This window comes from Ovis aries, chromosome 5 (genome assembly GCF_016772045.2).
Source record: "Ovis aries strain OAR_USU_Benz2616 breed Rambouillet chromosome 5, ARS-UI_Ramb_v3.0, whole genome shotgun sequence".
NCBI classification, from domain to species: domain Eukaryota; kingdom Metazoa; phylum Chordata; class Mammalia; order Artiodactyla; family Bovidae; genus Ovis; species Ovis aries.
This window is the reverse complement of record NC_056058.1, coordinates 94197317-94213277: the sequence shown is the minus strand read 5'-3', so window position 1 is coordinate 94213277 and position 15961 is coordinate 94197317. Positions and strand designations below refer to the sequence as shown.

At 40.8% G+C, this 15961-nt stretch overlaps 1 protein-coding gene across 1 annotated transcript in view; it reads left to right on the top strand.

Moving 5' to 3' along the window:
• Nucleotides 1-425: 425 nt before the first annotated feature.
• Nucleotides 426-15961, top strand: part of LIX1 (limb and CNS expressed 1) — a 55713-nt gene continuing 40177 nt past the window's right edge. The window contains exon 1 of the mRNA XM_027970526.3: nucleotides 426-721. Within this exon, the coding sequence (XP_027826327.1) occupies nucleotides 640-721 (82 nt within the window). The 5' untranslated portion in view covers nucleotides 426-639. The remainder of the gene's footprint in view (nucleotides 722-15961) is intronic.

Below are 15961 nucleotides of genomic sequence, written 5' to 3'. Positions count from 1 at the left end.
AGACTATGAAATTTTACTCGTCACTGCCCATCAAAAGTGACTATAATTTGGGTGGATGAAAAAATTAAACACTTAGCTCCCAAAGAGATGCTTCTGAATTCAAACTGAAAGCATGATCTAGAGCCTGGCTACATCCACAATCTTTATAGCACTTTTACCAAAGAAGAGTTTAGATTATATGGATTCTAAGCTGGAAATTCCTTTGCTACTAAGGAAACTTTCTTGAGAAATCATCTTCCTGATTCTATGTACCCGAAGACAGCACATCAAAAGATGAATGACCAAAAGAAATACCGAAGTCAGCCAGGCAAAATCTGGTTGGCGAGGAAGGCTGTTCGCATGATTAGTGAGCTTCCCCAGCTAGCCTGTAGGTGGGTGTGTTTAACAGAAGGAAGCAATGGGAACCCGCCTGTCAGCCAGCCTTTAGAGCTAATTAGCTCAGCATACAACAAAGATAAGTGAGCCTGGGAGGAGGGCCCCCTGAGGGGTCTTAAGATTCTGGGAAATGTCTGATTGGCAGATGTTAAAAGAGATTCTTTGGTAATCCTGTGCATCAATGAGCTGCACAAATTCAGACCAGGACTGCAAGAATCCAGGCATGAGGGCACTGTGCAGCAGGCTCGCACAGGCAGACACAAGATGGACAGAACCTTGGAATCCCTGAGACACATCATTGCCCAAGTCTTGCCTCACAGAGACCCGGCTCTGGTCTTCAAAGACTGTAAGTACTGCAGGGGAAAAAGTTTTTTTAGACTGTTTTAGAAAATAGTCCTAAATGTCTAGTCACATCTTATTTAAGTATGTTTTCTCCTAAATCTCTGTAGTCGTGTGCTGTGGTCTAAGTGGTATTTAACTTGTTCCTGACTTCAGTCAGGAGAATGATTTCATTTCACCTACGGGTATCAGTCGCTGGGTTACTTTTTTCAATGATACATCTTGCTAACAGTTTAGAAGTCTGTCCTAAAGCCTAAGACTCGCCTCAGACTTGATGAACTTTTCCAGATGCTCTTTAAAATAAATCAAAGCTGATTTGGTACTAGGATTAAAACAAAAAATAATTTGAAGACGATAATAAGATATATCCCCTTTTTAACCTGTTTAGTCCTCCATGCCATTTATTAGTTTTGTTAAAAATGTACTGTGTTTGAACTGTTTTGTTGCAAACAAAAGTTAACAATAAATCACTGCTGAGCTCTTAAATTTTGATAACAAATGATAACACTTTAGTTAAAAGGCCAATAAAATAAGATGTCTTCCCACCTCTACAACAACACGTTCCCCCTACACACACACACACATACACAGACACACACACAAACTAAACAACTATGCAGGGCAGAGTTATTTCAAAATCTTTTTTTAATGATTATGAAAAATAATTCAATCAAGATTTCCAATTCTGGCAATACTATTAAACCATTTGTCATGTAACTTTGTTTCTGGAACCAATTTGACTTCCTGCTGCTGCAAGACAGACTATCTTCGCCTTGTATCTTATCTACAGTGGGGTTCATATTACAAAGGGCTTCTGAAACAGAACTTTGCAATGGAGCTGCCCAAAAGGTAAAATGCATATGGAATTTTTTTTTTTTTAAACTTCAGTAAGTTACAGCTTTCTTCTTTGGGAATCTCATATGTTTGTCTCCATCAAAACATCAATGGTTTGGATTTTTGCTTTCTGATTGCTGAATAATGTTCGTTTCCAGATGTCCTTTTAGTTTATATTTCTCATATGTGTGATGCAGAGATGTTAGGCAATTTTATTCTATAAGATATTCTTCCTAGAAATCAAATTGTAACCAATTTGCCCTCTAAGGCATAAAGTGAAAAATCTGCTTTCTTTTTTCTTTCTTCATTTATTTCTCTTTTGTTCTCTTGGTTTCTAATTTTCTTGCTTTCTTTTAAATACTGTTTTCAAGCATGTGTCAATAGCTGTGTTAGAACTAACAAAAATCTCTCCCCACCCCCTCCCGTCTAGCCTGGAATCTATTCAGGTTTGGCATGTTTTTTAAGTGAAGAGGCAAGGAAAGACTGCATATCTCCTACCATAGCACTGAATTCACTAGTGAAGGGCGAAAGGGCTCTCGACCTAACACTTTGGATAAATTGTAGAGGACCAGGGCTCTTGCGCGAGGGTTTGGATAGTGGAAACAGTAAAAAGAAATAGAAGTAAAATGTTTCACTGAGTTCATTGTGAATTTAAGAAACTTCATCTGAAGTTATATGGACCACTTTCTGAATCCAACTAAATCCCAGCAGCTCTTTACGTTTTACCAGAGAAAGTAAGGTAGAAAAGGGTTAAAATAAAACGTAACTTATGCCCTGTCATCTAGGCCTTTGTGGAAACTCTTTTATGCGGCAAAGAAAAGAAGTGTCACACATTTTGTTTATTAACACGGAACTTAAATTTAATCAGAGAGTATTGCCTGCTTACCCTAGAATGGGCTGACACTCTGCGACTGCTTGCAAGGCTTAATAGGCGTGAATTTTAACTACTGAGCCTCTCCCTTCAGGTGTTTCTAATCTGAAAAATGACTAAATGAAAGTAAGCCAAATGGCAGATTTCTGTGCCAGGGATTTTTTATGTTATCGAAACATCCAACCACTCACCATCCTCGTGGAATAAATGGGAACAGGTTCACAGACTTGCTGAGGCAGACTTCACAGGGGCCTATGCCCTGTCTTGGCAACCTACCATGCATATGCCAGGGTTTAGCACATGGACTCATTTTCGTTGGCACAGCTCGAAGTTGCTACCACCGCACGCCTGCTTCACCCGGCCTGTAAAAAGTCACCATCAACCTTGAATAGCAGGTTCTAAGCAGCCTCCTCTCCTCTAGTCACTCCTGGCTCCTTTTCCCCCCACCCCAGGCCAGCCTTTTTTTGCCAAAAGGGAAGAACTGAGCACCTCAGCACATCACTGCCAACTCCATAAGAAAAATTACTACCTTGCTTTCCTGCAAGATGAAAGGCCAGTTCAATGATGTTTGAAACCATACACAGTTGAACAAAGGAGCATAGAAAAATAATAACATTCTGTGTTTTTCTAAATTTCTCTTCTATAAATGCAAAGGTAGTTTTTTTTTTTTTTATCCTTTTATTCTTCTGAAATGTAGAATACAAGAGAGGTACATTTGATTAATTTGTTTCCCTCACTTGGCTTTCAATTTGTATAAAAACAAGCAATAGTAAATTGAATTTTCTCTTCAAGTTGGTCAGGAAAAGTACCCAGGGAGTTTTCTGGTCTGAGACCAATGCACATGGGGATAGTTATATTCATTTAAAGAAATAAAATATGAATGCTTTTCTCAGCCAAGGAGGTCTTTCACGTGGCATTTTGTATTGCATTAAATCTCTAGTTTATTTTAGGCAAGGTGTTCATCTGACAAAACTTGTAATTTTTTAATTTTCTTTCCTGAAAGGAAATGAATTTCATGACATTTTCCCCCTTTTCTCTATTTCGAGTTTCAAATGAAAAATAATGGAAAGAAATTTTAAATGAGGTGGGCTCTAGGTTTGTAATTTGTTCATCTAAGCTGACATGAGACTGTTCTCCACTGCCTGAAAGTCTCCACTTTGTAACAGGTATCTCCAGGAGTCTGCACTGCCCAACAGAATCTCTTTGCAGAGGAAGTAAGGCATATGTCCTTGTTGCCTTCCATTCTTGGCTTTGTGCAGCATCCAATTTCTTTTCTTGTGTCATGCGTCACAACCTAAGATGAGCTATCCTGAAAGCAGCCTTTGTCAGCTTTCTTGAGTTTGTGTGTAAGCTTACTATCTGTTGGCCATAGTTTAATGGATTCTCACATGCTTGCCCAAATGAAGTCACCACCCCCCCCAATTTCAAGATGTCTTCATGTTCAGATCCTATCCTGTTAACTCTTCAAATTGCAAGAGCATCATAAGCTTATCTGCCATCTTTGGGATCTTTCTTCATGCATCATTAGTAATGCTAGGATGTCAAGTCCTCAGCCTATGATTAAGACACTATGCTAGGAATGTTTATTCTTCACAGCATGTCAATAATGTAGGTACTATTGTGATTTATAGTGAGAGAAGTGAAGTTGCTAGAGCTTGAGGTGACCTGCTCACAGCCACACCTAATGAAATGATACAGCCAGGATTCAAATTCTATATTCCAACTTCTCACCTTTAACTGAAACAAGACATTGCCTCTCGGAAGAGTTATGTTGCTACGCCATTTGTGCGGTCATGGCAGTGTCTGTCAGGAAAACAGAGGTGGGACAGAAATGGACCTTTCTGGGTATTTGGAGAGAGTCCATTAAATAAGCTTATATGAGTGGCAGCGTAATAGGGGAGTGAGGGGGGAAGGGAATTTTTTGAAGAGAGAGAACAGTTTGCCGAAAGGCAGATCAGGCAATACAAGAACGACGCATCAGGGAAGGTGGTGACAAGGCTGAAAAGGCAGGTGGAATCACGCTCCAGTGTAGGCAACAGGGAGCTGTTGGAGCTAACAGTGATCCTAGATTAGTTCTGAAAGCATGGGGAATTATGTTGTATTGGGGAAAAGATTGTATTGACATCTGTTGAAGGTACACTTCCTGACATTAAGTTGGGGAGAACAGCAGCTTTTTTACAGCAAGAATCCTTTTGCTCATTCAGGCAAGATACAAGAGTTGTAAATGTAAACATGCCTATAGGGAGAAACCACTTTCACTAAATAAAGCCAAAATTATGACAAACTTTCTCAAACAGATAGTTACAAACTATCTTAATTGTCACTGAAACCCTGAGAATGTGTTGGTTTCTAGCACTGATTTATAAAGTAATGTGTTAGATTTCACTAGTGTTCCCCAAAATTTTGCAATGAAAACAAATTAGGTGAAACCTTTACTAAACATTGCACAATGAGAAGAAAAATTTTTCACATATTTGAAAGTTGTTAACTCTTCCATTTGAGGAGACACTTTTCTGTATGAAAGCTTATATTTATCCCAGTTAGGTGAATACTTCAAAAAGTACATTTTTACCCTTTGGAAAAATTGGACCAGACTATAGAACCATTAAAAATGTCTTATTAATCGTGATTCTGGCTGTATAGAATGCAAGGGAGGAAAAATTCTCAAGAGTCAAGTATTTTCCCCGCCCCATGCTTTTTAGCATAGTTATCTGAAATCTATAAATTTGATGATGCATTTATGGTTTCTGCATTTCACGTAAAGGAATGGAGTGGGAAGTGAGAGATGAAGGCCCTTGTGCAGTAAAATGCCTCCACGTATTGCGTTGCATCCCACCACAGAAAGTGTGCTGGAAAGAGCATGGTTAAAACACAAAAAACAAAAACCTCGCTACCTCTTGCTAGCTCGTTTTAGATTAATGACTACATCCTAATTACAATAATTTGAACTCTGATAATTTTAGCATCTAAACTGTGGATGCCTGTTCTACTGAAGAAGCCTATTCAAATGCTAGTTTTACTTTATTGTAGGATACAACTATTTTTATTTTGACTTATTTCAAGAGAAAAATGCAGATTTCAGTTCAGCTATCTGTGGCATAAGCACTGTTCTCTTCTCCTTTTTTCAGTAAAGATACATTTGGCAGAGTTTAAGTACTAATAGTGCCAGAGGAAAATTTTTCAAAATGGAAAAAAAGGAAGAGGCTTCTTGATCACTTAATGGCAACATCTGTCTTAATACATTTATTTCTTAATATATAAATAAGATTTCACAAATCAAAAAGAATATTGATTGACACCAGTCCTGGGATCAAGTCTGGTGCTTCTCCAGGGTCTGCAGTCTCATCTCACCGTAGGCTTCTTTTTTTACCAGTTAAGATTTGTTAGCCTGAGCTCAACTTTAACAACTTCTGAAACTCATGTGTTAAGTTACAGCCCATAATACGATACAGCTGCACAAGGGTGAGTTTCTAAGTTATGATTTTTCTGTTTAAATGATACGGTTTTACTGATTATGTGCTACAGATTGATTTAAGAAATGTAAGACAACTTTAGAAGCCTTTCATAAAAGAATCTTCTTTATTGAATACATTTCATGTTGACATTTTAACCCCAAAGGCTCTTATTCCTTTTCTTCCATGTTCAAATACTCACATCAGTTTAATCTGTCAAGGTAGTTTCTAAAACTCCTATTTTAAAAGAAAAAGAGGGAAAAAAGAATCCTACTGAAAGTTTAATAATGACAAAATAGGCAATTATTACAGTCCCTGTCATTTTCTACATTCTTGGAATCCTGTTTGCATTATGGTTTCACTTTGTTTTTCCCTTCCTCTGCGATGATAATCAGTTGATCCCTATTTTGATCCCTTCCCATTACACAGCTGTGGGAACCCATCATTTAGTTACCGCTCCTTTGGCACTTATGGACTGCATAGTATAGTTTACATTTTTCGCACAGGGCTCTGCCCCATGAGTTACAGTTTTGCTGGCATGTTTTTTCCACATCTCAGTTGCAAGTCCCAGGAGGGCAAAGCCATAGCTTGACCTCTATGTAGCCACCAGAGGCATCCCTCACAGGGCCAAGCACCTAGCAGGTGTACAACAGACTCTTTTGGTCGCTGATTCACTGGTTTTCTCCCTCTCAAAAAGGAGGAAGACTTTTCCCATTGTCAGGTGAAATATGACGAGATAAATGGTACTGGGACTTACTAAGCCATCATCCATTGACACCTTAATCACAGCCTAATTGCACACAGCGTTCAGTGGACAGCTCTGTGAGACAGGAGGGCACATCTTCTTCAGAAGAAGGGGTTCCGAAAATAAACACAGCCACCTCAGACGACTTCCCCAGAGTGCTGCCTCAGGTTGACTTTGGTATTCTGATATCACTCAGTCAGGCCCAACTCTTTGTGACCCCATGGACTGTAGCCCCACCAGGGTCCTCTTTCCATGAGATTCTCCAGCCAAGAGTACTAGAGTGGCTAGCCATTTCCTTCTCCAGCAGATCTTCCCAACCCAGGAATCAAACCCAGGTCTCCTGCATTACAGGCAGATTCTTTACCATCTGAGCCACCCGGGAAGCCCCTGGCCTTGGTAGAGCAGCCCAAATTATCCCATGTACCACACTGGCACGGTGACTCAGATCGCCAGTTCTTATTTTCCTTCTCTCAGTCTACCCTCAACTCTGAATCACCAGAGGCTGCGTACATCAAGCTCTTTAGGGCTGAACTCTGTCTGTGCCTTGTACAAAAACCCAGTTAAATAGCTGTGGCAGGGTCACGGATAGCTTTCTTATAATGACTATAGTGGGGGAAAGTTCGTGACATACCTAAAGCTGCATTTGCACAGACTTGACCATTTCAACTAAACAGAACTGGTCAGCAAAGTAACAGTGTTTGCTCTTTTGTTTGTTTTTTGTTTTCTTGGGTCTTTGGTTGTTATCTAAAGTCAACAGTCCTACAAAGTCTCTCCCTTTTTTAAAAAAAGTGGCATATAACTGCTTTACAGTGTTGTGTTAGGTGCTGCTGTGCACCCAGTGAATCAGCTCTGTGTATTCACATAGCCGCACGCACCCCCACCCCACCTATCCGGGTCACCACAGAGCACCGAGCTGAGCTCCTGCGCTGTATTGCAGATTCCCGCCAGCTAGCTGTTTCACGCATGGTCGTCTATTTATGTCAAGCCCGATCTACCAATGCATCCATTCTCCGCTCCCGTTCCTTCTGCTGCTGTGCCCACATACCTGTTCTCTACGTCCGTGTCTCTCTTCCTGCCCTGGAACGAGGTCCCTCTGTTCTGTTTTTCTAGATCCCACATACATGCGTTAATATAGGATATTTGTTTTTCTCTTTCTGACTTACAGTGCAAATCCAATGCCCAGTGGTACGTGGGAAAGATATATAGTTCCTAGTTGCTTAAGCAGATTACATCAGGTTTTTAGTCTATGTAGCTTTTGTGATTGGATGACATCATCTGAACCATGATGTACATTGAAAACTTGGGAGTTCAAGTGCTGCCTTTTAATGGTGGTATATTTAATGACCTTTTATTTTGTCTTTATGATTCCATCTTGTTCCTTGATATTCTCTCTCTTAAAAAGTTACCTTGAACTTCCAAAGATTTCTTTTTTTTTTTTAAGTTTCATTTAACACAAGGAGCCTGGCCTGGTGCTCTGGAGCTCTGGAGCTCCTAGAGCTAGGAGGTGGAAGGGAGGGGATATATATAGATAGATAGATGGATATAATTATGACTGATTCATGTTGTTGTATGTCAGAAACCAACACAACATTGTAAAGCACTTATCCTCCAATAAAAAAGTATTATTTAAATTTCTCCCCCAAATGATTTATAGCTCGTCAATTTTAAATTCTAAAGGTGAAAATTAAAGCAAAAAGAATGATGTAATTTTTTTTTCTGTATATTTTGGAGAGTCTTCCAAGAGATTAATTTTGTAAAGCAACCCAAAGGACTTAATTCCCTCAGAAAACGTGTTCAGGATGGAGAATAGGGACCAGATCAGAAGAAAAGAAAAAGGAAACAAAAGAAGAAATATGATCAGCTGCCCAACTGCTGCAGGAGCTAGGCACTGACTCTGGAGAATAACTAAAAGAAAGCTACTAATGCTGGGAACAAAGCAAGACTCGAGGCTATCTCATATCTGTGTGTGGTTGTGGCTACCTTTGAGAGAGTGTCTACAGAAAAGAAGACGTGGCCCAAGTTTCTTACATGTTGTACATGACACATAAGCAGTGTCAGCAAGATTCCGTTAGCCTGATCAGAACTTGTCAGAGCCTGAGAATGGTTATAAATGTTTAGACAGCTGGCTCTGTTGGTCACTGTCCTGGTGTTTGCCAAGCCAAGCACAAGACCTAAAGGAACCTAATTTTGCATGAATGTCAAATTGGTAAGATGCCTTGAGCTTGCTCCTTAAATTATTTGGGAATCCTTTTCCTGTTTCTCCTCGACAAAACTAGGGGATCACATTTACAAAAACAAGATATATGTGATTGAATTGCTAGAACAGAAAATGCTGTTCATTTTATTTAAAAATATCACCTGCTAAGAGTAATTTATAGTTAAAGGTTATATTAAATCATTACATATCATAAATCCATCTGTTTGGAGGCAGAGAATCAATTTGAAACTATGTTTCTCATCTTGAAAGCCTCTAACTGGTTTATCCTAAAATGGTAGCCTTTCCAATTTGTCTTAGTTTTTGGCAAAGGAAATTTTTACCCAGCTAGAATTTTTGTTCATGTAAGGCATAAAGAAATAGGCTCCTTTTTTCTGATAGATTTATGACATGCTTTTAAGATCCCTTATTGCTGACAAATGACTGTCTTTCCAGTCAGGACTTACCTCATATTAGGTAATTGAACTGGGCAATGAACTATAATGTTTCTACTTTCCCAAAGCATAAGAGTTATTAACATTAATTTGAAATAAGTGTTAGTCCCTTTCTGTAGTTTTTCCTAAGGGCAGGTCTGTTACCATTAGCATTCATTAGAAAGTGAAAAATCGGACAAACATCCATGTTTTCAGATTTTGGAAAAAGCTTCATAATAGCCAAAAAATATTTCTTCCCTCTATTTTTTGGCTATTATGAAGCTTTGACTTTACCAGTGAATGATATTAAAAGAGTTTTCTCATTTCCATCTCTGAATTCTTCACATATCTTAGACACAAATTAAACAGCCCAACGTGTACAATTAGAGAATTTTCAGACATGAGACTATTTTCAGAATGTTTAATGATATGGTTTCCAATCTAGGAACAGTCAGTTTCAAAGATGCAATGTGCAAGCACATAATCCTGCCCTTTCCTTTCTTTCTTCACCTTCTCCAACCACAAATAATAGCTAACCCTCTAGTGTTTACTATGCGTGAAGCTCTATTCTGAGCATTTTCCATTTTAAGCTTTACAGCAACCCTGTAAATACTGCCTTTTACAGACAGAACAGGGGCACTTGGTAGGTATCTCGGCACAGGAGAGACCAGATTCAGACCCAGGCATTCTGACTCCAGTTCAGTTCAGTTCAGTCATTAAGTCATGTCCGCCTGTTTGCGACCTCATGAACCACAGCACTCCAGGCCTCCCTGTCCATCACCAACTCCCGGAGTCCACCCAAACCCATGTCCATCTCATGCTCTATCGTCCCCTTCTCCTCCTGCCCCCAATCTTTCCCAGCATCAGAGTCTTTTCAAATGAGTCAACTCTTCACATCAGGTGGCCAAAGTATTGGAGTTTCAGCTTCAACATCAATCCTTCCAGTGAACACCCAGGACTGATCTCCTTTAGGATGGACTGGCTCCAGAGTCCTAGCTTTTAACTACCTACATACACTGCCTGCCTATGGATAAAATGGGGAGAGACAGATGCAGTACACATTTCATTGAGTTTGAACCAAAACCTCTACTTGAGGACTCTCCTATAACAAACTCTATAATCCATGGCACATTTACATCTTCTGAATCTCAGAATTCCCATATGAAAACATAGGTCATGTGTCCCTGTTGGCATCTCCATCATGCCCAATCTATGGAAATGACAAGATTTAAGTTTTTAGGATTCATGGACCTAACATTCCAGGTTTCTATGCAACAATGCTGAAGAAGCTGAAGTTGAACAGTTCTTTGAAGACCTACAAGACCTTTTAAAACTAACACCCAAAAAAAGATGCCCTTTTTATTGTAGGGGACTGGAATGCAAAAGTAGGAAGTCAAGAAACACCTGGAGTAACAGGCAAATTTGGCCTTGGAATGCAGAATGAAGCAGGGCAAAGACTAATAGAGTTTTGCCAAGAAAATGCACTGGTCATAGCAAATACCCTCTTCCAACAACACAAGAGAAGACTCTACACATGGACATCACCACATGGTCAACACCAAATTGAGATTGATTATATTCTTTGCAGCCAAAGATGGAGAAGCCCTATACAGTCAGCAAAAACAAGACCAGGAGCTGACTGTGGCTCAGATCATGAACTCCTTATTGCCAAATTCAGACTTAAATTGAAGAAAGTGTGAAAAACCACTAGACCATTCAGGTATGACCTAAATCAAATCCCTTATGATTATACAGTGGAAGTGAGAAATAGGTTTCAGGGACTAGATCTGATAGACAGAGTGCCTGATGAACTATGGACGGAGGTTTGTGACATTGTGCAGGAGACAGGGATCAAGACCATCCCCATGGAAAAGAAATGCAAAATAACAAAATGGCTGTCTGGGGAGGCCTTACAAATAGCTGTGAAAAGAAGGGAAGTGAAAAGCAAAGGAGAAAAGGAAAGATATAAGCATCTGAATGCAGAGTTCCAAAGAATAGCAAGGAGAGATAAGAAAGCTTTCTTCAGCGATCAATGCAAAGAAATAGAGGAAAATAACAGAATGGGAAAGACTAGAGATCTCTTCAAGAAAATTAGAGATACCAAGGGAACATTTCATGCAAAGATGGGCTCGATAAAGGACAGAAATGGTCTGGACCTAACAGAAGCAGAAGATATTAAGAAGAGGTGGCAAGAATACATGGACGAACTGTACAAAAAAGATCATCACGACTAAGATAAACACGATGGTGTGATCACTCACCTAGAGCCAGACATCCTGGAATGTGAAGTCAAGTGGGCCTTAGAAAGCATCACTACGAACAAAGCTAGTGGAGGTGATGGAATTCCAGTTGAGCTGTTTCAAATCCTGAAAGATGATGCTGTGAAAGTGCTGTCCTCAATATGCCAGCAAATCTGGAAAACTCAGCAGTGGCCACAGGACTAGAAAAGGTCAATTTTCATTCCAATCCCAAAGAAAGGCAATGCCAAAGAATGCTCAACCTGCCACACAGTTGCAATCATCTCACACGCTAGTAAAGCCTCTTGATGAAAGTGAAAGAGGAGAGTGAAAAAGTTGACTTGAAGCTCAATATTCAGAAAATAAAGATCATGGCATCCGGTCCCATCACTTCATGGGAAATAGATGGGGAAACAGTGTCAGACTTTATTTTTGGGGGCTCCAAAATCACTGCAGATGGTGACTGCAGCCATGAAATTAAAAGACACTTACTCCTTAGAAGGAAAGTTATGACCAACCTAGATAGCATATTCAAAAGCAGAGACATTGCTTTGCCAACAAAGGTCCATCTAGTCAAGGCTATGGTTTTCCAGTAGTCATGTATGGATGTGAGAGTTGGACTGTGAAGAAAGCTGAGCGCCTTAGAATTGATGCGTTTGAACTGTGGTGTTGGAGAAGAGTCTTGAGAGTCCCTTGGACTACAAGGAGATCCAATCAGTCCATTCTAAAGGAGATCAGTCCTGGGTGTTCTTTGGAAGAAATGATGCCAAAGCTGAAACTCCAGTACTTTGGCCACCTCATGCGAAGAGTTGACTCATTGGAAAAGACTCTGATGCTGGGAGGGATTGGGGGCAGGAGGAGAAGAGGACGACAGAGGATGAGATGGCTGGATGGCATCGCTGACTTGATGGACATGAGTTTGAGTGAACTCCGGGAGCTGGTAATGGACAGGGTGGCCTGGTGTGCCGCTATTCATGGGGTCACAAAGAGTCAGAAATGACTGAGCGACTGAACTGAACTGAAATGAAGTTTTTAGGATAAAAGCCCTCTGAGAGGCTTCATGCTCCTTCCTTCTAGGTTGCCAAAGGAGCAGTCTTCTTCCTCCATCTCCTACCCACTCCTTGTAGATTTTTCTGCCCAAGCTCCTACCAGACAAACATTTTTCCTGGACTCACCCAGATGCATAAGAGCAATCACACATTTTTTCATGCGTTTGTGACCTTGTTTTTCATGAATGGAGCCTCTACAGACAGCACAGCACCTCAAAGACAAAGGACAAGGAAATCTGTGCCCCTGCCTTTCTCACCCACTTGCATAAGGCTTGGGCACTGGAACAATATAATTAATTTCCAGTTATTAAAAGAAGCAAAGTCCCCTTGCCCTGTTGCTTATCAAATTGTACCCCCTTCTTCATGGCATACTTTCCTATCACTCCCACACACTAGTCCTCCACTGAAGCATTACTATTTTCCCTACTCTTTTTCAAATGCCACTCTCACTTTTGGGGGGAGCATAGTTTCTACCACTTTCCCCATCCTGGTCTAAATCTCATTTTTCTGAGGAGGTTCAGCTTAGACTCTCTTCGTCTGCATAATTTTTTGTGTCCTTTTCAGTCAACATTTATCTACTTTTCTTCTTAAATGTACTTCAGTTCAGTTCAGTCACGTCCGACTCTTTGCAACCCCATGGACTGCAGCATGCCAGGCCTCCCTGTCCATCACCAACTCTTGGAGTTTACCCAAACCCATGTCCATCGAGTCCAGTGATGACATCCAACCATCTCATCCTCTGTCATCCCCTTTTCCTCCTGCCTCTAATCTTTCCCAGCATCAGGGTCTTTTCAAATGAGTCAGTTCTTTGCATCAGGTGGCCAAAGTATTGGAGTTTCAGCTTCAACATCAGTCCTGCCAATGAATATTCAGGATTGATTCCCTTTTGGATGGACTGGGTGGATCTCCTTGCAGTCCAAGAGGCTCTCAAGAATCTTCTCCAACACCACAGTTCAAAAGCATCAATTCTTCAGTGCTCAGCTTTCTTTATAGTCCAACTTAGTTATTGTGCCATAAATTCTAGAGCTCTAAATATTACCTTAAAATCATTTCTGTTACACAATGTAGCAGTCTAATATTTTGTTAACAAATTATATTATGAATTCATATTTCTGCAATCAAACTGTAAATCTTTATGTGCAAAGGCCTGTTTTGACCTTTTTTTTTTCTTTTTGACTCTATGCCATCAAGGTCAGGGTCCCCAGATAGACCAGAGCCTCATTGCTGGTTATTTGTGTATTCTGTCCCACTGATCCCAGAGATACTACTTGCAAATCCTTTTCAACACTATGCTCCAGGCAGTCAACATAAATGGAGAACTGATACTTTAAGATAAAATTACTTAGATCTCTGTTCAGCATACCCGTAAGCTCCAGTTATCATGAAAGTAAAACCCTAGCTGGCAAGCAGCTAACAATCATCCTACCCAGGCTTCATCTTCCTGCACCTACTCAACCATCTCCAGCTGAGACATGGCTACCACCAACACACCCATGCTGTGTGGGCCCCATGGTGGTTCATATAAAAAATCTCCTATTCTAGAAGGAAGTCTTTATCTCTCCATGAATTGTACTTTTCTTCTGTGTGTTCATTCCATTGCACGGTTCAGATGTGGAGTATTGTTTAGAGTCCAGATGAATTCAGCAACTGCTTCTAGATGAACAGGCCTGTGCTAGATACCAAGGAGGATACAGAGAAGAGTGAACCAGAGTCCCCGTCCTCTGGAATCACAATCTGCTGTGAGGTAAATAACATACAGCTCTTCTCTATAAGATGGATTGTTATCCCAAGGCATTTCATTCCTCTGGCCAGAAGTAAGCCCAGCCAAGTCTGACTTGATAAATTTAGCCAGGAACACCACATCCATTTTATTAGCATGGTTTATAGGAGATTAAGTGCTGAGACACAGGGCCACTGATGGAATAAGAGCACAGGAAAGGCCATTCATGTGGGCTGGAATCAGGCAGTAAGGCATGATGGAGAAGGTGGCATTTCCTCTGAAATTTGAGAGTAAATTGGATGGCTAGAGAGGAGAGGCAGAAACAACACTCAGGGTAGGAAGGAGGACTTGAACCAAAGCACGGGGGAAAAAGCCTGCAGTGTGTGTTCAAGGGCAAGTGAAGTCACTGCCTTTGCTGAAGCTAACTGAGGCTTTCTGCTGGAAAGGGTCAAAGGCTGGACTGTTAAGGTGTCCACACTGTTGGATGTCTTCATTGGTCCACTGCCTTCTGTGAAACTTTAATGCTGTACTTTATAATCAGAAAGAAAGCTGGAGGAAGGGGGAAACCTCACTTAATGAAAGACTTGCTTGGAGATCTAGTCACTCCTCTGAAGACTCTCGTGTTCAAATTTCAAAACACAGTGAGAAAGAAATTACCCACAATAATGCCTATCAACTGCATAGCAAATTGTCTTCTTATTGATAGAAAAGTATTCAAAACCACTGAAGAGGTTTGTTTTAGTCAGCTTGGGCTGCTGGAACAAAATACCACAGACTGGGTGGCTTAAACAACAGAACTGTAATAGTATTTCTCACAGATCTAAGATACAGTTGCTGGCAGAATCAGTGTTTTGGTGAGAGACCTCTTCCTGGTTTACAAATGGCAGCCTTCTTGCTGTGACCTCACAAGGCTGAGAGAGGAAACTGTGGTGTCTCCTTCTGCTTTTATAAAGATACCAGTCCCATCGTGGGGCTCTAACCCTCATCAGTTCAGTTCAGTTCAGTCACTCAGTCGTGTCCGACTTTGCGACCCCATGGACTGCAGCACACCAGGCCTCCAGGTCCATCACCAACTCCTGGAGCTTACTCAAACTCATGTTTATTGAGTCAGTGATGCCATCCAACCATCTCATCCTCTGTCATCCCCTTCTCCTCCTGCCCTCAATCTTTCCCAGCATCGGGGTCTTTTCAAATAAGTCAGCTCTTTGCATCAGGTGGCCAAAGTATTGGAGTTTCAGCTTCAACATCAGTCCTTCCAATGAACATTCAGGACTGATCTCCTTTAGGATGGACTGGTTGGATCTCCTTGCAGTCCAAGGCACTCTCAAGAGTCTTCTCCAACACCACAGTTCAAAAGCATCAATTCTGCACTCAGCTTTCTTTATAGTCCAACTCTCATATCCATACATGACTACTGGAAAAACCAAAGCCTTGGCAAAGTAATGTCTCTGCTTTTGAATATGCTGCCTAGGTTTCTCATAACTTTCCTTCCAAGGAGTAAGTTTCTTTTAGTTTCATGGCTACAGTCACCATCTGCAGTGATTTTGGAGCCCAAGAATATTAAGTCTGTCACTGTTTCCACTGTTTCTCCATCTATTTGCCATGAAGATCTTTGCAACCCCATGGACAGGATAGTCCATGGCATTCTCCAGGCCAGAATACTGGAGTGGGTAGCCTTTCCCTTCTCCAGGGGATCTTCCCAACCCAAGGA